At 49.9% G+C, this 24,593-nt stretch overlaps 5 protein-coding genes across 5 annotated transcripts; 2 read left to right on the top strand and 3 right to left on the bottom strand.

Moving 5' to 3' along the window:
• Window positions 1-58: 58 nt before the first annotated feature.
• On the bottom strand, window positions 59-4,641 carry LOC128275444 (ATP-binding cassette sub-family C member 10). Its single transcript, XM_053013940.1, has 2 exons — window positions 1,564-4,641; window positions 59-1,489 (listed from the first exon to the last, which is right to left on the bottom strand). The coding sequence occupies exons 1-2, from the start codon at window positions 4,639-4,641 to the stop codon at window positions 59-61; spliced, it is 4,509 nt and encodes a 1,502-aa protein (XP_052869900.1).
• Window positions 4,642-9,610: 4,969 nt separating this feature from the next.
• LOC128274494 (TBC1 domain family member whacked) lies at window positions 9,611-17,443 on the bottom strand. The gene is made up of 4 exons (XM_053012710.1): window positions 16,658-17,443; window positions 12,308-12,711; window positions 11,876-12,240; window positions 9,611-11,802 (listed from the first exon to the last, which is right to left on the bottom strand). The coding sequence occupies exons 2-4, from the start codon at window positions 12,581-12,583 to the stop codon at window positions 11,265-11,267; spliced, it is 1,179 nt and encodes a 392-aa protein (XP_052868670.1). The 5' UTR covers window positions 12,584-12,711; window positions 16,658-17,443; the 3' UTR covers window positions 9,611-11,264.
• A 357-nt stretch (window positions 17,444-17,800) lies between these two features.
• Window positions 17,801-19,503, top strand: LOC128275449 (cytosol aminopeptidase-like). The gene is made up of 2 exons (XM_053013946.1): window positions 17,801-18,007; window positions 18,067-19,503. Exons 1-2 carry the CDS (start codon window positions 17,801-17,803, stop codon window positions 19,501-19,503), a joined length of 1,644 nt encoding a protein of 547 aa, XP_052869906.1.
• Window positions 19,504-19,724: 221 nt separating this feature from the next.
• LOC128274493 (short-chain specific acyl-CoA dehydrogenase, mitochondrial) lies at window positions 19,725-21,898 on the top strand. The gene is made up of 2 exons (XM_053012709.1): window positions 19,725-19,804; window positions 19,997-21,898. Exons 1-2 carry the CDS (start codon window positions 19,774-19,776, stop codon window positions 21,190-21,192), a joined length of 1,227 nt encoding a protein of 408 aa, XP_052868669.1. The 5' UTR covers window positions 19,725-19,773; the 3' UTR covers window positions 21,193-21,898.
• On the bottom strand, window positions 21,209-24,431 carry LOC128274491 (membrane-associated tyrosine- and threonine-specific cdc2-inhibitory kinase). Its single transcript, XM_053012708.1, has 3 exons — window positions 24,095-24,431; window positions 22,505-24,021; window positions 21,209-22,440 (listed from the first exon to the last, which is right to left on the bottom strand). The coding sequence occupies exons 1-3, from the start codon at window positions 24,251-24,253 to the stop codon at window positions 22,059-22,061; spliced, it is 2,058 nt and encodes a 685-aa protein (XP_052868668.1). The 5' UTR covers window positions 24,254-24,431; the 3' UTR covers window positions 21,209-22,058.
• Between the last annotated feature and the right edge of the window lie 162 nt (window positions 24,432-24,593).

Raw genomic sequence — 24,593 nt, forward strand, 5'->3', positions numbered from 1 at the left:
CAAAACATATCGGTAGGTTACTATGAAAGATGCATGGCAAACGCTTCCGGGAATACGATTAAGATAACGGTTGGTTTTGCTGCTCCTGAAGTAAATTGTGGAACAGGGAGCTCGTTTGTTTGGCAAGTTCTCTCGGTATGCCGTACTCGGCCACGGTGCCATCCTGCATGACTAAAACCGCGTCGGTATCGAGGATACTGTGCAGTCGGTGGGCTACAACGATTACCGTACGACCGCGGAAGGCGTTCTTGAGAACCAATTGGATAGCGGAATCGGACTCAGAGTCGAGATTGGCCGTTCCTTCATCGATAAGCACGATTTTAGACTTTTTCAGCAACGCACGAGTAAGACACAGTAGCTGTTTTTGGCCAGCCGAAAGGTTAGTGCCGTTGCCTTCCAGTTTTGCGTACAGTCCGCCGAGCGATTGAACAATCGGACTGGCCAAACAGCAGGTGATTGCTTCCCAGATTTCCAAATCGATGTGCACGGAACGTGGGTCTAGATTCTCCCGTATCGTTCCGGTGAATAGAAACGGATCCTGGGAGATGAGCGCCACTCGACTGCGCAAAACGTCCAATGGCAGCGTGTCGATGTTCACAAAATCTATCGTGATGGTGCCCTTATGTAGCGGTGCCACGCGCAATAGTGCTGCCAGTACGGATGTCTTCCCGGATCCGGTTCGCCCAACGATGCTCAGCCTTTCGCAGGGCTTGACGTCGATGTTGATGGACCGGATAGCACACGGTAAATGTACGCGGTAGGACATGGTAACGTTCTCGAACACGACTACTCCCTGCGAGGGCCATCCGAACGGTGGATCGGCCGAACCATCCGCATTGACTTCCGGTTCGAGCTGACAGTACTGGTGAATGCGTTCCACGGCAACGAATTCCTGCTCGGTTTCCGCTACCGCATTCAACAGTCCCGACAGCAGGCCAGTAATGGAGAGGGCATACGAAATGGCCAGCCCCACCAGTTCGGGCGCGGTCATGTGGGCTGAAGTGATCGCTGCCAACAGTCCGGATCCGCCAACCAGAAACGCACCAAGCAGCTGCAACCGCAACCCTAGCCACTGCTGTGCGGCTGCCGCGGACAGTTGTGCCTTAATGCTTTCGCTGAGCTTGAAAAGAAAGTCTCGCTGAAAACGTGGCTCGCCGCGGAAGGCCCGTATGGTGGCAAGCCCCTGAAGGGTCTCCGTGAAGTGGGCATACAGCGGCGAAAGGGCATTGCTTGAAAGCCGTTTGATGTCGCGCGAAGCGTGGCGATATTTGGTTTGAAGCGTGAGGTAGATCGGCACAAGCGGAATGATAAGCAAAGCCAGCCAGGGCATGGCATACAGGCTGATGAACAGTGCACCCATGAGCCCGAAAAACTGTGCCAACAGAATGTTCAATATGAAGGGCAGGGTGTCGTCGACGGTGTAAACATCTGACGAAAATCGATTCAGAATCCTGCCGAGAGGAACCACATCGAAGAACTGCAGTTTCGTCTGAAATGAAGTAAGTGGGTCGTGGGTTATTCTTCTTTAAACTTACAAAGCTCAATTATGTGTCAGTTACTTACGTAAATCACACTGTTCAACAAGCGATCATGTATGCACTTGGCCGCTTTCAGTCCAGCTACAGCGAACAAAAAAGCTCGCAAAAGTGTGAATAAAGAGTTGCCTAGCGCCAACCCTGCATATATTCCGAGATAGAAGAAGGTGCCATTACCGGATTCTTGTGCAATGTCGGTCACATATGCAAGCAGTAAAACTGTATGATTTTCGGGAGTTACCGGTCGCGGCACTCCTGGATTGGACATTCCTACCCAGTACGCTAGCCACGCATCGGTAAGATTGCGCGACACTTGCATCAGTAAAATGGCCATTAACACCCAAAAACCAAGCGATCGTCCTGCAGCCTGCCAGTAGGATCCGATAACGTGGTGGTCGATTTGACCGTACTCGCGTGTTTCTTCCTCGAGGGCGTTGACAGTGGTGCTACGCCGATCATCCATCGAACCGCGTGGGCTGCCTCTATTGACCACCGATGGCCCATCCAGTGTTTCATCGTCGTAATCATCAAAATCGCTCAGCAACGAATCCATGTTCGCTGTATCGCTCTGCCGTATCTCGCCAGCTTGCACGTGAAGAATTTGCGTGGCCCTTGCCAGAACCATCGGGTGCGTGGTGACCACGATGCGCGTGCTGTCCTTCAGCAGGCCAAAAATGCAATACCGTATAATGTGTTTGGCAACATGTGCATCCAGCGAAGCGAGTACATCGTCCAGTAGGTAGATCGCCTTCTGCTGGTACACGGCCCGGGCCAGCGCAACGCGAGCTTTCTGCCCTCCGGATAGGCTGCGGCCTTGCTCGCCAACACTCGTACCATCGCCGCCCAGTGCCTCCAAATCGTGCTGCAGGGCGCACGCATGGATGACCCCTTTGTAGCGGACGTCGTCGTAGCTTTCACCCCATATAATGTTGTCCCTAATGGTGCCCTGCTGTAACCACGGGCTCTGCGCCACGTAACCGAAACCTTCAAATCGAGCATCTGCTACCGAAACGGCGCCCTTCGTGCAACGAAAGTTTCCCAGCAGGACCTGCAACAGAGACGACTTTCCGCCACCCACCGGACCCTGCAGGCAAATCAGTTCTCCCTGCCGCACTTTGATGTTGAGATCGTGGAACGCGAAATCGACGATATCTTCCTGCACCGTGTTAAGCTCGGTGCGGCTGCGCTTAGTTTCGTGCTCAAAACTAGAGTCTGTGATGGCCACTACAACGGGCCGTTGCGAGGTTTGCGAAAATGGCAGGTCATCGGACTGAGCCGTTAGCGGCCTGTAGTATTCCTCCAGGTTGGTATTCGGTAGTTCGACGAGCGATTGGACGCGCTTTAGCGATACCCACGCTTCGGTGAGTCCATTCAGTACCCACGGGAAGGCATTTAGTGGCCCAATGAGCATATTAAGCAGCGCGACACTGGTGTACGTTGTGGCTGCTGTCAGTGGTTGCCCCAGCACCAATATGTAAGCCCCGAAAGTGAGTAGCGACACGAGGACCGGTGTCGTGGCCCAGAAGTACACACACAGCGCATCGAGGTACTTGCGCTTTGAAAGAAAGCTCATCTCAGTTTTCCGAAGCTCCTGGATCCTCTGGATGAAAACGTCTTCCCAGGCGTTCAGCTTGATTTCCTTGGCACCGCAAATGCTTTCGGAAGTGATCGTTATCCGGGCATCCTTTGCTCCCATCAGCCCTTCCGACAGTGTCGCTATTGTTTGCGCAATCTTGCGATTAATGGGAATGAGCAGCAATGCAAACAATAATCCAGCGGCGAAGGCCACACCAAGCTGCGTGTACAGTAGATACAGCGTGGTGAACAGTTGAAACGGAATGCTCCAGAACGAGTGGAAACTGACGCACGAATTCACGATCCGGTCCGTGTCGGTCGACATAAGGTTCAGTATCTCCGAGCGCACATTTAGTACTCGCTTGGCGGTAAGCGATTTGCGATAGATGGCCGTTACGATCGACATACGCATCTTGCTACTGATCAGCGTCATCCGCCAGTTGAAGTGCACGCCAGCGAAGCAACTGATCATCGTGGAACAGAGTAATCCCAGTGCGTAATAGTAGGCCTTGAAATCTGTCGGTTGACCCAGGCCCGGTTCATCCGGAACAGGTGGGGATGGGTCCGTAACGTTGGGCTGATTTTCGGAGCGCAGCAGACCACCCAGAAGAATGGGCCCGGCAAATCCGGCGAGATCGGCCACCAGGCGTAGAAGTCCAATCAGATAAAATTCCCAACCGAAACAGCGATGCAGGGACTTGAAAAGCGAAGCCGTGTCATCTAGAGCCACCTGTAGTTTACGGACAATGCGCTGCAGATTGAGAGATTCGGGTAAATCGAAAAGATCGTCGTTCGTGCGCAGTTTTCCGCTGGCCCCCTTGGCAATCAACGGTCGGACCCAGTTGAAAACGAATCGCGACAGAAAGTTGGCCTCATCTTCTATCGGCCCCAGTGGGGTCTCTTCGATGTCCTCAAACAGACGTGTATACGACTGGGAAAGCAGAGCCTGTCGTTCGTTTTCGCTCCGCCGTGGTGCGCGGGGGTGAAAGGCACTTCCGGGAGCAACTAGCGTTCCGCCGTAGCAAAGGTATAGCACAAAGTGCGCCACGTACCACAACCAATAGTCGCTGGACAGATTGGTATGCAACCATATACCGCACAGGGCCAACAGCAATGTCCACAGTACGATCACCGTCAGCGGGCCGCGATGACTGACTAATCCGTGGCGAACCGATGAAACCAGCAAACAGCAATGGATCGATCCGGCGAGTAGCTGCACGCAAGCAATTAGAATGTCAATCGGATAGATCCGCTGGTGGAGGCGAAAGATGTACAGCACTTTTATCGCCGGCAGGATGGCAATACCTAGGGTGGCGAATATTCGCCACCTCAGCGCTCTGAGCTGCGTTTCGTTGCGAGTAACCCTTCGCCAGTGTGTCCCGTAGTAGTAGGAAGAGTACACAGCGAACAGCACCAGAACAGGTAACTGTAGGGCAAGTTCCTGGAAGCACGGTGCTAGATCGGTGCCTGTTTGAACCCACGGTCGCAAACCGGTAGGGCACACGTTGGTCCAGAATTGCTCCAGGTTCATTTTGCAGCAAGTTACCCGGCTAGCACGGTGTGGTTTAATTTGTTGATATGGGTGTCTTGCTTTTCAGCTCATTCGTGTACAGTTGACGGTCGGCCGGCAGATATCTGTGAAGAACGAAGCAGGCTGTTAGTGAATTTAGCAAAGTGCGGTCCCTGCGTATGACTCAACCAAAACATCACTGATTCATCACAGCCGGCTAAAGCTTCCAACTTCTTGGAGTCGTTCAACTAAGAAGACGTCCGGTATGTTTCATTGTTTGTAAGCACAGAACTCTTTGAACACCTGTTCATCAAACGCACACTTAAAAAGTATTGATAAAAGGCGATACGTTAGTTTTTAGAACGTGATGACGATGTATCACAAAACAAATTCAACTAATCCACGCAAATCGAGAACTGTCGGAGCCCAATTTTGACATCCTAAAGACACTCAGTTTTCAAAACAAACTTCCACTCATTCAAAGTAGGCCGTATAGCAATCTTGATTATTTTGAAATTTAAGCAAAAACGGAAAATGATAAATAGTAAACTATTAGCCAAATAAACCGCCAGAAACAAAAGTTCGGTAAAAAAACTGATTCCATTTCGGCTTTATTTAACAGATAAAATAGACAACAATCTAAACTAATAGCTTTATTTTCAAGCGAACAGACAGCGACAATAACTTCTTTTAAGCCGGCTACAACCGCCGAACGGTCTTGCGTACTTGGATCCAGCGACAATAACACTTATCGTAAAGAAGTTGAAGCACTTGCTTATGGTATTGGTACTTATTATTATGCTATTTTCCATGCGAAACTACCAATTAAAATTCGCTCTTGTTGATTTGTTGAACAAAAACAATGGTAAATAAATAGAATGCCATATTTCTTAACAGTTAACAGTTCGTTTCAACGGTGCAGTATCTCAGCTCTGCGCAGTACATCAGATCCTTCGGGCAGGCCACTTTAACTTTGATAAACTTCTTCGAACTTTTACGATGGCAGACGTAGTAATTGCTTTTGTTCTTCGGATCCGGCACTCGACCTTCCAAGCGGCAACGTGCGATCTTGGCCGCCGTCGGTTGGGCTCGCCTTTTCCCCGGCTTGGCAGTTGTTGTGGTCGATTTGTTCAGGTTCTTGGTGGAGATTCTTCTTTTGGTGGTAGTTGATTTTCGACGAACCTTTACAGCGGGACTGGGTGCGCTACTAGTACCGCCCACCGAGTTGGCCACCGCTTCGATCGTTATGCTATCGGATGAGCTCGTTATTTGGGGTGGTGGCACGTTGTTGCGAGTTGCTAGCTTGTTCGCTTCCTGTCTCATGAGTTCAACATATCTTTGTGCCGTTAGTATATCGTTCCTTTGCACTAGATTAGCGTTCTGGGCGGAACCTTTATTCCACAGCAGAGGGCGCGTTGTGGTTGGAATGGGTGCTAACTTCGCTTTACATGCTGCGTACGATCCGATGTCGCACATCCGGGAGTCCTTATTGAAGGCCGTGAACGATGGGCAAGTAAATGACTGAAGGGCCCCGTTGCGCGAATTGCACACGTAGTACTTAAAACAATCGGTCACATTCGGCTGCCGGTTGCCTACCGCGCAAGTTACCACGGAAATTCGCACATCTTCCGGGTTTGCGTTGAGCAGCGGCATAATGCTGGCTTTGTACGGATTGGAAGCGAACAGGCCTGGATCAGCTAGTGTGAATAGTTTGTGGTTCAACGTTTCATTTTCTTCACTACCCGATGCCTCTTGATTGCTCTGTTCAGATTCATTAGAATTTTCCGTCGACGCCAACAATTCGCTCGTGTTGGCCAGCTCCGAATCAGAACCGGTAGAGGTCGAGTCGTCCAGCTCACCATTATTCTCCTCTAATTCAGGCAACTCATTATGGTGGAAGGTATTGCCGAAAGAACTGTAATTGTGGATCGTTGCGTGGATATCGGTTGAAGACGGTTCACCGTTCTTGTGGTTCGATGTATTGCGGGCAGCCGTGTGATCGTTCCAGGTTCCAGACACATACGGAGACGGAGCGCCCGGATACACCGACAAGTGTTCTGCCAACGTAGCCAACGCTGGGCCCAGTAACGAATTATGCGCGGGAGTCGGATAATTAGATGGCTCCAACTGGTACGCATCCTTGGCCAGATACTTGTTCCCGTATGCATCGAACAGTACCGTTTCATATCCATCGTGTGCCAGCTTGTGGAGCGAATGGTTCCTCAGGTTGTTCACAACCGAAGTGTGAGCCATACTGTAGGGATCGATAATGCTTAAACCGATCGGTTTTGCACCGAAGGTCGCAGATGTTGACTCCATTTTCATTGGCCCAGTGGCGGGGTCCACGTTGCTACTAGAAATTGGTATAAAAATAGGGTTGTAGCTTTGCTGGCCCTTAGTTTTGGTGTCCGCAGTCGAAGGCTTGCGGCCGGCAATTATTTGTTGTGAAATTTGCAGAATACTCTTAATGATTTGCTCCGACATGAAGGGAGCCTTCGGGACCTGCTCGCTTTCTTCACCGTTGGCAGCATACTGTCCACCGGCGGCAAATTTTGGCAAGACGGCAGGTTTATGAATCAAGGGAACACTAACCCCTGCTCTTCGGATGCCCTCATCCAGTGGTTTTTTGTGGGCCGCAATTCGGTTAAGCTGATGCTGCTGTTTGATGATCTGCGAGAGATGGTCAGGATGGATTTTTCCATCCGGTGGCAAGGGCAGTTTCGCTTTCACACCCTGGCGCATTCCGGACCACCCTTCGTTAACCTGATTAGACCCACGCTACGAATGAGAAGCAGTGTAGGTATACGATTAATCCGCAGCCTTTTCTTGTTAGTAAGCTTTACGGCCCTCCGTGTGCAGTAGCAACATATCAAGGGCAAAACATCTCACCTTAAAGGCACCGTTATCTGATTCGTCTGCGAATAACTCTGTCATGTCATCGCCGCTCGCCTCTAGCTCGTCTCCTGTTCCGAGCGGATCAATCAACGACGAAGATGACGACGGGGGTCTTCTGAGGCTGGTTCGATTGTTTAACTTCTCGTCCATTAAAATGTAGATACCCTGCTGATCACCTCCGATGATGTTAGGCAGCTGATAGTGATTCTGATCCTCCGGTCTAGGTCGGACAGCTTTTGGGCTTGAATTTCCGTCAGCGGATGGAATGAACGATGGATATCGGAAACTGTCGATGCCATACACGTTTTCTTCGCTATCTTTTCGCTGCTCTTTTCCCGCCGATATGTTGCATTCCCAGTCGTTGTCTATAACGGAGTAGGAAGCGAGAGAGAGAGTAGAGACGGACAGGCCAATTAATGAACGAATGTATCAATTTTTTGTTTGGCAATCCGATGCTGTAAAAGGTGCGAATACCCTTAGAAGTCAATACGTGAATAATCAAATTATTAAGAAAGCATCTTCGTGTTCTTCCCATCCATTTATGACCCTCGAAAGAACGCTGAGGTCAACGTTGTTTTCGAGCTTTGGCTTTGGTGCATGAAAAAACCGCCGAGTTTACCGTTAGATAACGGTTCAAAGTTTAAAACTGCCCAGAAATGTTTAAATTTTAGTGTTTTAATGCCGTTTCTTTAAAACTAGTTACTTTTTGAGAAATTTGGCAGTAATACTTGGCATTAGTGAGCATTTGCCAGTTACAGCTCAAATTCGAATAATTATTAATTAACCAACTCTATTTAAACTCTGTATGTCGTTTGCAGGTCCGCGTGTTTCTCTGTGAACGTTTACTTCACTCTCTTGATAAAAATGCCGCTGGACCCGTGTAACGGAAGAAATAATTGTTTCAAAACTCACCGGGGACTACGCAAGTTCCTACACCGTGCTCGTATACCAATCCGCTCGGACACTGCGTAATTATCCAGACGTAGGTTTTCGATGGTAGCAGCGCACAACGATAGTACCAATCACAACGAGATTTATAGGGACGAGTGGCCTCGGAGCACACCGTAGCATTGTGCTCTGCCCATACACTGCCCAGCGTTAAAGTGGAAAGTATTAACACCTTTAATATTCGAAACATCTTGGTTTTAGTATTCGGAACGAACACCAGCACCGAAAAAACCACAAAAGTTCATATCACTTTGATCAAGTCTCGGCACTTAGCGCACAGATTATAGATAAATGCTGGTCTAGTGTTTGTTCCTCTCAGCCAACGTCCAGAGGAGATTCGTTGCGATTGATTCGGTTCGATTCGACGAACGAAAATTGAAATGATCTTGCGCGATCCCCGATCGGAGTGATACTGATGGCATCCAGCGGTAAACCGCGGCTGCCACCATCATGCTAAGCAGAGTCCGTGGCCGTCCGTGTGAATGGGCTGTAGAAAGCACTGTGGCCATTGTAGAAATCAAAAGCATAAAAAGTCTCCGGAGAACGAAAGAAGAAGATGGATGGTGAAATGGGCGCTAAAAAAACTTACCTGCAATTTCAACCACCGATACAGGAAGGAAGGAAAAGGGGAACCGAGCGACGGGTTGGGTTTTTGTTCGTAGTTCGCGCGCTTTGCTGGATTTCGTTACTTGTGTTGCGGGAACCTAATGGCGCATACCCGTCACTACTTATTCGTCAACCTCATCAATCGTCTAACTGCGCTGGGCGTACGGATCAATGGATTCGCCGGATTGGAGCGCCCCCGTTGTGATGCCCGGGGACCGTCGTTGTGTTTCACCGAACCACCGTTTTTGTCCGCTCCATGCTTTCACCCGAAATCACCGTCTCCGCCAGTGTGGATTTTGCCAAGCGATTCTTTCCAACAGAACCGAGAAAGTGGAGCTGAATTATTTCTTGTTGTTGCTCGTGACGTAATGAAAAACATTGCAAAAGGTCGTTATGACCTAGATTTAGCGGTCATGAAACATGTCGAATGCGAGTTTTAAACGCGAATATTTTGGATTCCACAACACTGAATTGTTGTAACGGTCACCCCACCCACAACCGTTTTCGAATATCCATTTCATGTTCCGATTCAAACAAGGGCTCCACAAATTGACCTTCACGATCTTCTCTCAGTTTATTTAACTCCTTCGAACAAACTGGTTACAAAAAACGACCGACTGCCGAACTTTTTGACCGCCCGCGCAGCTGTGCGTTGGTTGGTGCCATGAGTGTGTCACTCACGACGTCTTCCGTATGGTTAATAAATAATAGTAAACAAACAATCTTGCACTATTGTGTAGCTTTTCCTACCTAACGCGTTTAATTTTGTCAGTTACCACCTCGGGACGCTGATCGATTGCACATAAATCGTTAGAAGTTTGCGTGTGGTTAATAATGGTTTCCGATTGCAATTCAAATTTCGAATTCGAATCATAAATATATATGCTACTAAACGATGCAATAGACACACGTATAGATTAATTTACGCGAACTAGCAGGTAAATGGGTAAACTAAACAGTTTGTAGGCGATCATAGCAACGATCGCAACGCTGATATGTTTGCTGGGCACGTTGAATTGTCCCAAGCCGGCTAGGGCCTAGGCGAATTGATCTGTTGGGGAAGAAAGGAATAGGAAGAAAGGCACCGATTGAATTGTTTTTCTCGGTCCTCCACATTTAGCTAAAACGGAATCGTCCGTTGTTTCCCATTTTCCGTGGCGCGTGCGTTAACACAGAACATAATATTGCGTTCTACGTCCACAGACAATGCACGAAAGCATAAATAACATGGAGCGTGCATTGTACGGGAAATAAATTACACCTTACACATCGTCGCTAACCAACAACACACTACACATCATGTATCTTCTCTAATCTTTAGTTATTTTTTACGAAATTTTGTCATATCAAAATCGAGACTATGTAAATGTAACGTACGGTGTATAATAGATAATTGTGTTTATCTCTTCTGTGCTCCAACAGCAAATCTCACTCGCAACCGATACGGGATTTTCATGGCCCATTTTTTCTCTTATACGCCTATGCAATTATGCTAAATATGATGTAATAGAAAACGGATTTGCAGTTTCTGTTCGCTTTTATCCTGTTTTTCCTCTGCCCATTGTGCTGCCACTTATGGAATGAAGTGTATTGCTTCCTGGTCGAAAGACTAATGTAATCCGAAAGCGACTGTAAATTTTATGATACCAATTTGAATTTGGAAAGGTTTGACAAAGAACTCCCTAGCCCCGTTACTTGAGAATGCTCGCAGACCGATGGCGTAGATCGACGTGCGATTCTGGAAAAGTGAATCTTTTCAGTTATATTTAAATTTAAAATTGTACTATCATTCGTAACAAACAAACGTTTGCAGGTCAACGTTTGTGCCCGTGCCGTCGTGTTGACCGGGCCGCCGGTCGATTTCGTCGATTACACGTAACAAATATTTTCGATAACATTTGCTGCCAATGCCAGTTTTGTGAGGCTCCGGCGGTGATCTGTATAGCTGCAGATAAAGTGAGTTTCATTTTATGTTCCTCTCCTAACAAACACCTTAATTTGCTTTGTTGTGCTGTTGAGTGTACACAACAGTGTAGCCTGGCGAGAGCGCATGTTCCCCCGTTAGTTTGAGGCCAATTTGGAGTGTGATTTGTAGGTCTGGCTGGCTTTTTCTCTATTACGCGTTCGCCACATCCCGGACTAGCGGCAACTTTACGGCCCACCCCAGCTGCATCTGGTCGCCCGCAGCCTCGCCTCTACGCCGCATTCCTGCCCAGACTGTTGGTACCATTGGACGCTCCGTTCCCGTGCTGCTGCTGTTGTGTTTTCTGCTGTTCCAGCTTCGCCTTTCGGTGTAACATTTCTTGCTTCTTGTGTTCACGATTAAAGTCGTCGATCGTAATGTTCAACCGGAAAATGTGGTGCATAATGAAGTCCTCCTCGAGGAACTTTTTCGGTGGCGATCGCAACACGGCAAGCGTTTCGCACAGCCCGTTGCACTGCGAGCGGACTTTCTGTGGTCCGAGTGTCGCACCAATGATTACGAGCGCTACCTTGAAGAAGATTCGGACGCCCTCGCACAGGAAGCAATCCCAGACGCGCAACAGCGTGTCCCAGGGCAGGGTGCGAGTCAGCGCACACAGGAACCAATCGGTCATGTAGAGGAGCGGATCTACGTTGTGCTTCTGTAGGTGTCGGTACGCGGCGGGTGACGTTTTCTTCAGCAATCGGTTCAACATGCCCGCGTCTCGCTGTAGCATCTCGAGTCCGGGTGTGAAGTAGTTTTCAAGATACCTGGCAGAAAGAAGGGAACATACATTGTAATGCGACTCTTAGCCGTGGTAGGGCATCCACCGGCGAGACATACTTATCGCAGATGGCGACAAAGCACCAGAAAGCTTGCTCGGCCGGGAGTTGCATCAGCAGGAAGGCCGCGATCGGTGCTTGCGCCTGACAGTAGCCAACGTTCGGATTGTACACCGAGTACGCTTTCAGCACGTTGAACAGCTCCTTCTGGCCCGGTTTATCGTCGTCGATGAACATTTCGTGGTGTGGAAACTGCCGGTGCTGATCCTTGCGTATTTCGTCGATAATGTGTGGGTTCCCGGGCTGGGCGACAAGCTGCCGGTAGTGGTTCGGGAACTTCACCATCAGATGGTTGGCTCCGGTTAACAGAAACCACGCTTTCTGGCGCAAAGCTTCCGGGATACCTTTTCGGCAACGTTCGCGCACCTGAAGAACACGGAGAGGAACGGGAGTAAGTACCAGGGCATGTCGCACTGCCGTGTGCCATTTTTACCTTCTTGTAGTTGTTGTTCATGTAGTCCGACCAGTGCGTGGTCATGTGGATCCACTTCTTTTCGCGCGCGATCGTTTGCTCGCGCGTTAGCGTTTCTTTTTTGGGCTTCTCCGAAAACTGATTGCCACCGTAGAATCCGTGCCGATCGGGGCACGTCGAGAAGGCACTGGTGGTCGAGCAGACGGACACGGTGTCCGCGTTTTTGCTCGACTGTCGGTTTAGCAGCGAAACGGACGTCGCCGAAGCGCTGCTGTTCGACGTGGGAGACATCGCCATGAGGAGAAGGGAATCGCAGGCAGCGTCGCCAGATTTATGTTGTCGTTTTCGTCGGTTCCGTCTTGCGGTTGCTATGTCGCGGGGTTGTTGCTAGGATGTCGGTTACAAAGTCGCCTCTCGTCTTCTCTCTAGTGGGATAAGTGATAAGAAAGAAATAGAAACTGAGGCACATCATTCGATTCTTTAATTCACTTCAATAGTGAGCGGAGTTTAAAATAAATTCGAAACAAAGAAAAGAGGAAATCGAAAGTGCGCCACAATTTATGCAAACGAATTTTTCATGAATTAATTGTCCATTTCACCATCACAGTTCCAGTGCGACGATTTTCGTAGCACCGTAGCAAAGCAGTACCACCACCACAAACAATATTACAACGACTATCCGCCGTTTGGATTCTCACGATTGTTATGCATTAATTCTGTGCGTTGGCCAAAGTGAAAGTGTGCAACAAAAGCTTTCAACAAGTGGCCAAACTACGCCCGCGGGGCGTCTGGTCACAGCCATTATAGGTGTGCTTAGCGGGAGTAAGTTGATTAGGAAAAACGGTTGCCATGGCGATTTTCGATCAAAAATCCCACCAACTTTTATGGTACGTTGTTTGTCACTCACTTTGATTCTCTCCACCAACAAGCCGACGTTCCGATCGACGATTCACGGCTGCTATGCCACGCCAGTGTGTCTGCGAAACGGTTTATTTTCAGTTCTTTCTACTCCCGGTTTGGGGTAGGTTGTGAACGGTTCTAGTCGAAGGGAATGACTGGCTAGAAACGGAACAACGGCAAATAGAACCGCCGAGACCCTACCAGAGATTCAGGATTGGATGTTAATTTCGGTGCGTTCGGTTCGATGTTGTACAGATTTCGATCGGTTTGCCATGGTCTCGGTGCGTTCGCAAAACTAAACACTTGGACCAGAAACGTGATTCCCTAGCGCTGCAGACGCGAAGGAACTGGTATTCTAAATATAAATCCCAATCCCTCTCCCTCTCTGAATGGGCAGCACTGGGAAACAGCCCCAGTCTCTCGAGGGGCTAATCGGTAGCGTTCCATACGGGACACACCATACCGTTGTTTCAGACCGGGAAAGCAATGACACAGCCCCTCACTAGTTTCAATTTTAGATCCTCCACCGAACTGCGAGAGTACCGTTTCCATCATCGGGGTGGTGCTGGTGCACGTAACTGAAATATTTTACAATCGACACACATCCGGCAGGAGCGTGTTCGTTCCTCTTCCGGGAGGTGGAGTTTTCCCATTTTGCGTTCCGTTTCCGCACTCTCTCCACAGCAACGAAGCAACCTTTCCCTTTTTCTTAGAACAAAATGTCATAAGGGCTCGTTCTATTTCAATCACTAATTCCAGCACTGCGCGACTGTGTGAAGACTATTGCTGGGCTTTAAACTAGTTCGACATTAAACGAAACAGTGGAGGGTCGTTCGGGAAACTCACAAATGTGAATGGGGGGCCGAGTGATGACCACAAGAAAGCAGAATTCGGTACGGATCGTTGAGCTCGAACTCAACGAGGTGGGAACGTGGGCTAAGCCGACTTCGATTAGGAGGTTTTAATCAATCCCGAAAAAAAAAATCATACAGTACCGTTAACAGCGTTAGGGAAAGGAAACGCAACGTCTTCGGAGCAGAACCGGACACCAGTCCGCGGACCATCTTCAAGCGGCATCCTCTTGGTGGTTCATTTGTTTCAATTGAAACCCATCATCAGCGCAAGCTAGAGGCTGGAAAGTGGACCACCGCTGGAGCGTCCGCGTCGTAAAGATTGATCTTGTGTAAGTGAAGCGAATCGCTGGAACATGATCGAGCGGAACGGAAATGGGCGAATAGCCGCGCCGGGAGACGCTATGGGCAACACGGTTGAACTCGGAGGCGGCCTCTCGGAGGTGGTGGCCATTCGCAATTCGTAATATGTGCGGAGAAGTGTCTGAAATCCAATTAACGCTACATTGTGCGCAACACATCCTTCTATGTAGCTGTGATGTAATATTACCTTATTCGAACCAATTCGATTGTCGATCATTTGTAATTTTAAATGCAGTTTTGTTAACATTATCGTGCAACAGCTTAACATCACCTGTTCGCACAAAGCACTACGAACTACGTTAGCGAAAACGGTTTCACCTGTTGCAAGCAACCGTCAGCTTGCGGACACGTGCGCACAATAACGCCGAAAATGAAGAGTTGACCGCACACGCCAGACCCCGCGAGCCGCACGAAGCAGACCCTTCTAGGGAGTTGGCGGAAGGCCACGACCACGTTGGCAGGGAGAAGAAATTAGCATAACCACTGCGATACGTCATCGGAGCGGAGCAACAAGTGTAGAAAAACGCACACACCGTGCACGCTGCTCTCGGTCGCATTTAGCACGCGGAATTGGCCACGTTCGTCGCGATCGCCAACCAGGCCGGAACAGTCCGCGTGGAGTGGTTGGTAAATTAATTAACCAACTAAAGCGCAGCTTAGCTCCCTAGCTTCGCTCGTTCCACATCCAGCCAACGTTCCAATAACGTTGTAATTGCTGGAGGTGCAGATACCGGGCGAAGGCAATCGGACACCCGAAGGTTGTTCCAATTGACGGATGCGATCTGTTGCGTTGGAAGAAAAAAAACCGGCCTTTTTTGGATTTCGAAATAACCATTCTTTCTTGCCGGTGACGAAAGCAGACGCTGTTTGTCGACCGAGTAACAAACAGACAACGAGAACTGATTGCAGCGTGACGTGAGCGTGACACTATCGGCAAATTTATACTGCACCTTTTCTAATTCATTCTTAATTTACCCATTAACAAGATGCATAGAACATAACATTCACCGACGGAATTCATCACATAACTAACGCGCTAATAACACGACTTTGGTTTCTATTAAGAACTGGAGCGATTGTTGGTCATATGGTGCGCAAGCGACACTCCGTTATCAGCTGCAGAAATCTAGGCACGCTACATTATCTTTTTGGCTGCCATCTCACTATCACTACCGGCCCTGCAGGTTAAAGTGGCACAGTGATTCATGCGGGGAATTCGGTTACATTGCGCTCATGTGCCTGCATTTTAAGCCTGATCGTGACGAATAGGATGACACCCAAGAACGGGTGACTGCGATTGCAAATCTTACTCATAGCCACGGCTATGACAAAAACTGAAAGAATGCAAAATTATCTACTAAATTGTCACGTTTTTCTGCGGAGAGTTACGCTTTTCACTCAACTAGAAGATACACAATCATTAACGAATTTTTACGCTTTGTGCTAGGAAAGCGAACGTGCCCATTGCGTCCACTTTGATTGGCCTCTCCGCGCCCTGGGTTTGGTCGTAGTCGCGTAAGCCGAGTGCGGGTCACACCTCTTCAACCGCATTCAAAGCATTGTTTTGGCTGCTTATGCAAATTGACCGATCATGTATGGTCTGTGGCCGCCCAAAAGTGTTCGCCCAGGCTTATAGTGTGTCCGCCTACTTTGGTCAGTGCGTAACGAGCACAGTTGAGCTCACAAGTCGTCCGTGTGAACGTGTATGCGAGTGTGTGTGTGTGTGTCTCAACTAAACGCAACACCGCCGTGCGCGGGGGGAGGCTTGGGATGTTTACACAGTGGCCGCGAAGTTGCATATAGCCCAGTTCGTGGCACTACCAACAGCGATTGTTTGCCGTAGGCACAATCGTCGTCACACGGCCGTGCTTAGGGGGCACAAAGTGTGCCGTGCATCTAATAAATCGCCCATTTTTATCGCACTCCGTCCACATTCGCGCTCCGCGTCGTCATGGTGAGGAATGCAGAGCTCTGGCAATGACTGCTACGTACGTGGATTCGGGGTGGTCGCGTATGCGACTCCGTTTAGAGCATTCCAATAGCTGTCTGTTTTCCAGAACTTTCACGACGGTTTCCGTGGTTTTCTACAACGAAAACTGAACCGTGCTTGGTTCAAGGACGGTCTGAACTAAGCCAAAACATGGGCGAAACAATGAAAACATTCACCCCAACTTTTGGTGCAGCTACTAATTGACTGATTACGACCCTTAATAATAAGAAAAACATTAAATTGCTGTGGTGTAAATTATTAACTTACATTATCACGGACACAGTGCGCCCCGTTTTATCAGCTCATCTCGTGTTTTTCCCTCCTCGATCCGTGAGCTGGTGTCCTTATCAGCTCGAGCACGAAACGTTTATCCACGACTTTTAACGCGAGGCTCTGTGTATCTTTTACCGTCGCCACGGCCGTGTGGTGTGTTCGCTTGGCCGCGTAGCGATGTGGGTATTCGGTTCCGCACTACTTTCAGCACAACAGTACTTTGTGGCAAACAAGAAAGTGGCCAGAAAAGCGCCAGTTGTTGACGGCTGTAGATACAAATCACAATGCGATGACCTCCGACCGAATTTTGGGGAACCGTGTACGTGATCTGCTCCGGATACGTTTTCTTTTTGCACGCGCGTTTATTGAGGAAGAATGCTCACCGTGGCCGTTTTGCGACACCGCGGTGCTGCGTCGAACGCCTTTCAACACACAACGCAATCGGGGGGCAATAATTTTTTATCACTTTTAGCCACGCATATCCGCCGCGCCATTCACTTTGTAATGCTTTGGTTGCAATCGGAAGCAATCACAAGTACGCCCACAAAGATGGTAGCATTCGTTCAATCTCTTAGCAGATGCCTTTGCACACACCACTAGCTACGGGAACGTTGTTATCCGGGGAGCACTATTGTCGTCACGGAACTGTCGTCATCTTCGACGTAATATTTACAAATACGCCTATCGATTTTCCACTTCTGCCTACCGCCGCGATGTCACCAAAACACAGCAATCACTTCACCAAAACCTCCGGTAAACCCAATTCTCCCCGTTCGCGCTGAGACGACGTTTCCTTGCTGCAAGAGTACACGACGAAATGTCAATTACGTCGGCTGGACCGTTGAATTGTGGGTGGAAAAAGGGGTACTCACTTCCTTCGAACTGACAGCGCACTCATGCGGATGACAGAACTCAACTTTGGGCGGTTATTCGGTTAGCCAAGGGTGCATTCTACAAGATGTGGTTTAAAATGTTTATAGAAAAAAATGCTAAGTTGGTTCGTAATCGAAGTAATCTTTGCCTGGCACTTTTCGCTGGCACAATCGCAGTTTACATTTTGTCGTTTGAGCAAAAGGTAGCGTAAAAATTTGGAACGACAATTTCGAATAGATTCATTTTCTGCTCTTACTGGTGAAAATGTCGTTCACGGTTTGGAAACAAGTTTGGCGGCCTCTGTTCAAATCACTTCAACGGCAACCGATGAGAAGTATTCAACATGGTGTTAAAATTACTGAACAATGCTCGAATCCGGCTTCTCGCGGTCTGGTGCTAGGCGTGTACGCGGATGAAGACGATCGGCTGGACATCGGAGTTCTCACGCCAACGGCGGCCAAGTACAATGAGGTAAGGTTCGATTGACTGGAATGGAAAAATGGGCATTAACATGTCCTTTGCGCCGGTAGTCTTATACGAGCGGAAAATTGCTGGAGCTGCTTCGCCTGGCCGGTCCGATGCCGCGCCGCGGTGAAGTTAGAATTTTCTACAACCTCGAGCCAACCTACTCGGCCGTCGCAGTCTGTGGACTCGGGAGCATGTGTCTCGGGTACGATGATGTGGAAAAGTTAGACATCTCCAAGGAGGCAATCCGCACCGCGGCTTCCCGTGGTGCCATGGAGTTGCAGAATTTGGAAACGAGCCGAATCTATGTGGAAGACTTTGGCCACGCGGAATCGGCCGCGGAAGGAGCCCACATGGGACTGTGGGTCAATCAGGAGTTGCGCAGCGTGGACCAGCGCAAATTTGTGCCCCAGCTGCAGCTGTACTACGAACCGGAGATACCGTGCGACGCGAACGGTTGGCGCATCGGAATGGCGAAGGCCGAAGCACAAAATCTGGCCCGCCAGCTACAGGAAACTCCCTCGAATCACATGACGCCAACCACGTTTGCACAGAACGTGGTGCAGATTTTGTGCAATTCTGGGGTCAACGTGGAGGTGAAGGTTCGCGGATGGGCGGAGGATCAACAGATGACCTCGTTTCTGACGGTGGCCAAGGGTTCGTGTGAACCGCCGATTTTCCTCGAGCTTAGCTACTACGGTACCGACACGAAACTGGCGCCCATCGTACTGATTGGCCAGGGCAACACTTTCGACAGTGGTGGCCTGTGCTTGAAGCCGCTCGAGGCCCTGACGGACATGCGTGGCGACATGTCGGGGGCGGCGTGTGTGGTTGCCGCAGTTCGGGCGATCGCCGCCCTTAAGCTACCGGTCAATATTCGGGCCCTCATTCCACTGTGTGAAAACATGATCGGATGTGACGCGATGAAACCGGGCGATGTCATAACGGTCAGGAATGGCAAAAGCGTCGAGGTGGTGAAAACGAGCAACGAGGCGCCGCTGGTGCTGATCGATGCGCTTCTGTACGCGGAACACTTTGGACCGAGGTACATCGTGTCGACGTCGACCATCTCGAAGTCGGTGCTGGAATCGTTCGGCAGGGTATGCTGCGCTGTGTTCACGAATTCCGACGACCTGTGGCAGCGAATGCAGAACGCCAGCATCCACACGGGCGATCGCGTTTGGCGGTTACCGCTGTGGGATTACTTTACGCAGCAGCTCTGCTCGGTGGAGCACGTGGACGTGCAGAACATCGGAAGTGGCGACGGGGCCAATAGCTGCAAGGCGGCGGCCTTCCTGCGCGAATTTCTTCCCTGCGGCCAATGGATTCATATCGATGCGCTGAACGTGATGAAAACGAAGGGATCCGACTTTTCATACATTCGACGGGGTATGACCGGACGGCCCACACGCACGCTTATTGAGTTCATTGCCCAGAGCGTGGTGTCGCGTTCCGATTGCGGGAACAGCAAGTCGGCAAAGATAACCCAACAATCGTATTAAGCTTTCGAAAGCAACTAAAAATATATAAAATCATGCATGCGAGTAATCGAGCCTGCAAAGCCCGCCTTTAAACGGCGGCCGCCCGAGTTGCGTTCGATGAGTTTCTCACCAAATTTGAGTTCCGTTGACCGCAAAAGCAAAACACAAAGCGTTTGACACAAGACGTCTCTGGTCGCGCGGGTGCGTTACGAACGGACATCCGGACACTGATTCCTATTTGCATTTTTTAAATTGTTTCATAAAACCGCGCCCGTGAATTACTACCTCATAATGTTTGGTCTACGTGCGTACGCAAGAATTGGTAAGTAGAAGAACTAAAACTTCCTTTTTGTGGTCCTCCGAGTCGATCCTTTGAAGCGGATTCTCTGCGCAATCATCTCACGCGAATCAAAACACAGCCGTCGTCGTGTTGGTGAACCGGTCAGCGCCGTTGACCTTTGGAACCGTGATCAACAGTTTGTTCGCCCAGTTTGATCGTATTTTTCGCATGCAGGAACACTCCTCCGTAATGGTGCCAGCCAGCACCGGTCCATCGCTAGCCTTTCGGCACTGCCCGATACACATCAGATGCTGCAGAAAACGTGCCGTGATTTCGCCGATAACGAGCTGGTCCCGAATGCGGCCCGATTTGATCGAGAGCATCTCTACCCGGCCGAACAGATCCGCAAGATGGGCGAACTGGGACTGATGGCCGTTGCGGTGAAGGAAGAGTACGGTGGCACCGGGCTGGACTATTTGGCGTATGCCATCGCAATGGAAGAAATATCCCGCGGCTGTGCATCGGCCGGGGTGGTGATGTCGGTTAACAACTCACTCTACCTCGGACCGTTGACACACTTTGGCAACGAGCAACAGAGGCAACAGTACGTGGTCGGCTACACGGACGGGGCCAAGGTGGGCTGCTTTGCCCTTTCCGAGCCGGGCAACGGGTCGGACGCCGGTGCGGCTTCGACGACCGCAACCCGCCAGGGTGACCACTGGCTGTTGAATGGGACCAAGTGTTGGATCACGAACGGGTACGAAGCCGGCGCAGCGGTCGTTTTTGCGACCACCGATAAGAGCCTCAAGCACAAGGGCATTTCCGCGTTCATTGTGCCAAAGGATGTGGCCGGTTTTTCGCTCGGCAAAAAAGAAGACAAGCTCGGTATCCGCGGTTCGTCGACCTGTTCCCTGATCTTCGAAGAGTGTGCCATTCCGGCCGCAAACTTGCTCGGCGAGCCGGGGTCGGGATTTAAGATCGCGATGCAAACACTGGACGCCGGTCGGATCGGGATCGCCAGCCAGGCGCTCGGTATTGCACAAGCATCGCTCGAGTGTGCCGTCGATTACGCCGGCAAGCGGATGGCGTTCGGAAAACCGATCGCAAAGCTACAGGCCATACAAAGTAAGCTAGCCGATATGGCTACGCGACTGGAAGCGGCCCGATTGCTCACTTGGCGTGCGGCGTGGCTGAAGGACAACAAGAAACCGTTCACGAAGGAGGCAGCGCAAGCCAAATTGGCCGCTTCCGAAGCGGCCACCTTCTGCTCGCACCAGTCCATCCAGATTCTGGGCGGTATGGGGTACGTTTCGGATATGCCGGCCGAGCGACACTACCGGGACGCTAGGATCACGGAGATTTACGAGGGTACGTCCGAGATCCAGCGGCTCGTCATCGCCGGTGCCGTACTGAAAGAGTTGTCGCGCTAACCTCCCTATGGTGAAGAGATGAAGAATTTATTTTTAAATACATTGTGTAACATAATTTTTTGAATTGTTATAAACTTTAGGCGTTTCAGTTTATCATTTTTTTCTTTACAAAAATACTACCCCCCTGTATGTTACCTATTTTAGTGACTGGTTGCGGTTGTGGATGTCATATAAAATGTAATTCCGAAGCTATTTTTTCCGGAAAGCTAATTGCATCGAAACCGAACTGGCCGTTTTCCTATTAACACAAAGGATGCCACTTTTAAAGTTAAGCTACTTTACCCCTTTACTCGTTCGATGTGGGCACTGGTTTCTTCGGAGACACCGCATATCTCTCCTCCATATCAAAAGTTATACAAGTGCACTCTTGTACTCGTATACTAAATTCTTGTAGAACCGTTCACCAAATACTCAGCCGATACCTATAGCTACTCTCCCATATATCCAATACAAGCGTATTCTTGTACACATTTTGTGTATGCTAACGTTTAGCACGTGCTGCTCTTCTTTTGCGAAGAAGACTTACTAAAGGAAGCGTAAAATTAGCTTTTTGCTAGTGGCAGGAACCAAATGTTGTTTATACTTTAGCCGAGCGCTTGTGCGAACGATTAATCCGGTTAATCTTAATGCGATTCGGAAGTGCCTAAGGAGTCACTGCCTACTGTGTGCACGCCAACGAGCAGCGGGTTGTGTAAATAGTTGATGTTAGTAACGCTTGACATAAAACTATCACAATGTTTAGTGTTTACATCTTTTTGCTCCCGTGGCAGCTCCACATCTATTTTGTGCCCAATGAATCATGTTGGAAGCACGACGCAAATTCTGCGCAGGGTGTTGCTCAGCTACATAACACGTTTTCTATGCTCCTAATCCGAATCCGAGTCCTCATCGAGATCAAAGTGCAATCTTTTCTTACTGGGTAACGACGCAAAGCCAGACGACACCGAATCACAGTTGAATGTAGTGGCGGCCGGGCTGCTATCATTACCACGGCCACCAATACCAATACCAGAGAGCATCTGAAAGGAACAGTTTGGTGTTGCCGTAACGAACCCGGCAAGGGAGTACGGTTGTTGCTCGCCATCCGCGGGCTTCGGTAGCGATCCACTAAGCGGCCGTATGTCTCCGTCACTGTCGTTGAGCCGTTTCGCTACCGCACGACCATGTAGCGGGGTGGACGACGTGACAGGGTATTCGCGAGATCGTGATCCTTGCATCAGTGGCAGATCTTCATCCTCTTCTCCGAACCTAGAGAACGTTTATCACTTGATTATCGCATGATAACGGGGAAGGGACGCGTTGTAATATTTACCATAGATCACGCAACGGTGAGCAAGGCACATCCCGGCTAGTTTGCGGTGTTTCCGGTTGGTTCTGTAGATGAAACTGTTGCAACAGACTATTCTGCACCCGGCGCCAATCGTAGTGGCTCAATGGAGTCGAATTAACCATCCGGATTGGCGGTGTGTGTGTCGGCACCGAGTTGTTTAAGGTCGGTGTGCTTTGTACGCTCTCTTTATCGGTGAGCCTCCTCTCAGAACCATCGTCATCGGCGGTGGCGCTTGTTTCGAAAAACGAATCCTCTGGCATCCGGCCGTTGCTTTGCTCCTCGAACGACAGCGAAGCACCGAAACTGATGCCTTTCTGGGTACCAGGGCTAATGGCAGCTGCAGAAAGGTTGTTTGTGTCCCAACACTTGCTTGATTTCGATTCACCACCGTCGTCTTCCGATGGCAGCTTTCGATGCTGCAACCGGAAACAGTCTAACATCCAGATGACCGCACTCACAACGAACCGCCCCAAACAGAGCAGCTTATTGCGCAGGTAGGAGGCGCTCCATTTCTGTAGAAACGCCCTAATGCCACGGGACGATCGCGAGCGGTGACGACTTTCGCGTAGCTTCTGGATGACAGGATGCAGTAGCAGTCCGTCGACCGTAGGCCGATCTTCTGGCCGCGCCATCAGCATCCGTTGCACGATCTCGCGCAGGGTTGGGGACATCCTTCTCGTCAGGTCGTCTGGCAAGGGTTGGCCACTGCGCAGCCGCTGCCAGAGGCGCCCCGCCATCGGTAGCTCTAAATTGCAGGCCAACTCAAGGGTCACCAATCCGAGGCTGAAAATGTCCGCCGCCTTCGAGTAGCGACCCTCCATCAGCTCTGGTGCTATGTAGCGTGAGTCACCTTCCGTCGCGTTGTAAACGTTGCCCTTGCTGAGGTCGAACACGAGCCCAAAATCGGCCAGCTTGCAAGTACCGTCGTCAGTAACGAGTATGTTGGCCAGTTTGATATCGAGATGGATCAGGTTGCGATCGTGGAGGCTCTTGAGTGCCAGCAACAGATCGACCAGGATCGACCAGATGCGCTTGGCCGGCATCGGCTGCCAGGCGTCGTTCTCGAGGCTTCCTTTGCACAGCTCCATTTGCATGTACAACCGCTCGTCCTGCTCCCAGGCCAGGTGCAGCTTGACGCAATTTTCGTGATCCGAAAACTGCTCGTAACGGCGTACCTCTTCGTAGCACGACTGCCGAAAGCGCTCACCCCGGCACCGGTCACCACGGCAACGCTTCACCGCGTACAGCTTGCCGTCGGTGCGAGAGCGCACCTTGAACACTTCACCGTACGATCCCTCGCCTACTTTGGACAACTGCTCGAAGCACTGTTCGTAATACGTTTCCGACCTGCTGCGATTGTAGAGTGTGCTGAGATACCGTGGGTTATCCTCCCGAAACGAGATGGCTTTGGCAGTGGACGCGTTTAAGCTGCGACTAAAGCTTTGGTGCAGCAGTTTCGGTGGCCGTCGCATGTGCGAAGCAAATGGTTTGCGGCCGGCCTGCGAAGTGACAGAGAGGAGCGGTAAGATTATTGGTGGTCCATTGGTAGCACAAAAAGAATCCCTGGCATACCTGCTTGAAGGTGAAGAAGCAGTCATCGTTGAACTCCGGTACTGGTAGCGGTGATTTCATGGTGTATAATTGTAGCAAAACCAATGTAGCAATGTAGTGTATAATTGTAGCAAAACCAATAACTTTAAAAAACACCTCCCAGGTAAAGATAAAAATCATACAGAAACTAATACGCGCCGCAAGCGAGGTCAAAAAGTGAACCGTTGCCAAACGTATTGCTTGCGCCCAAACACGGAGCACTCCGGGCTGAAATCAACAACTGTTGCTGAATTGTAGCTGCAATGAACAGTTGATAAAACGAATCCCTAAACACACAAAAATAACAAACAAACTTCACTCTGTGATTGCGCCTTTATGCCGCTCATCACCCGTTGTGAGGTTAGGTGCCTCCTTTTCGTTCACGGTTTGTTTTTTTTTCGCTACGTTACCGCGTCACGACGCTTCGTTACCAATCAGCGCATTTTGTACGGACTATCCGTAACCCACTGTACGCTTGCAA

This window comes from Anopheles cruzii, chromosome 3 (genome assembly GCF_943734635.1).
Source record: "Anopheles cruzii chromosome 3, idAnoCruzAS_RS32_06, whole genome shotgun sequence".
Taxonomy (NCBI): Eukaryota; Metazoa; Arthropoda; class Insecta; order Diptera; family Culicidae; genus Anopheles; species Anopheles cruzii.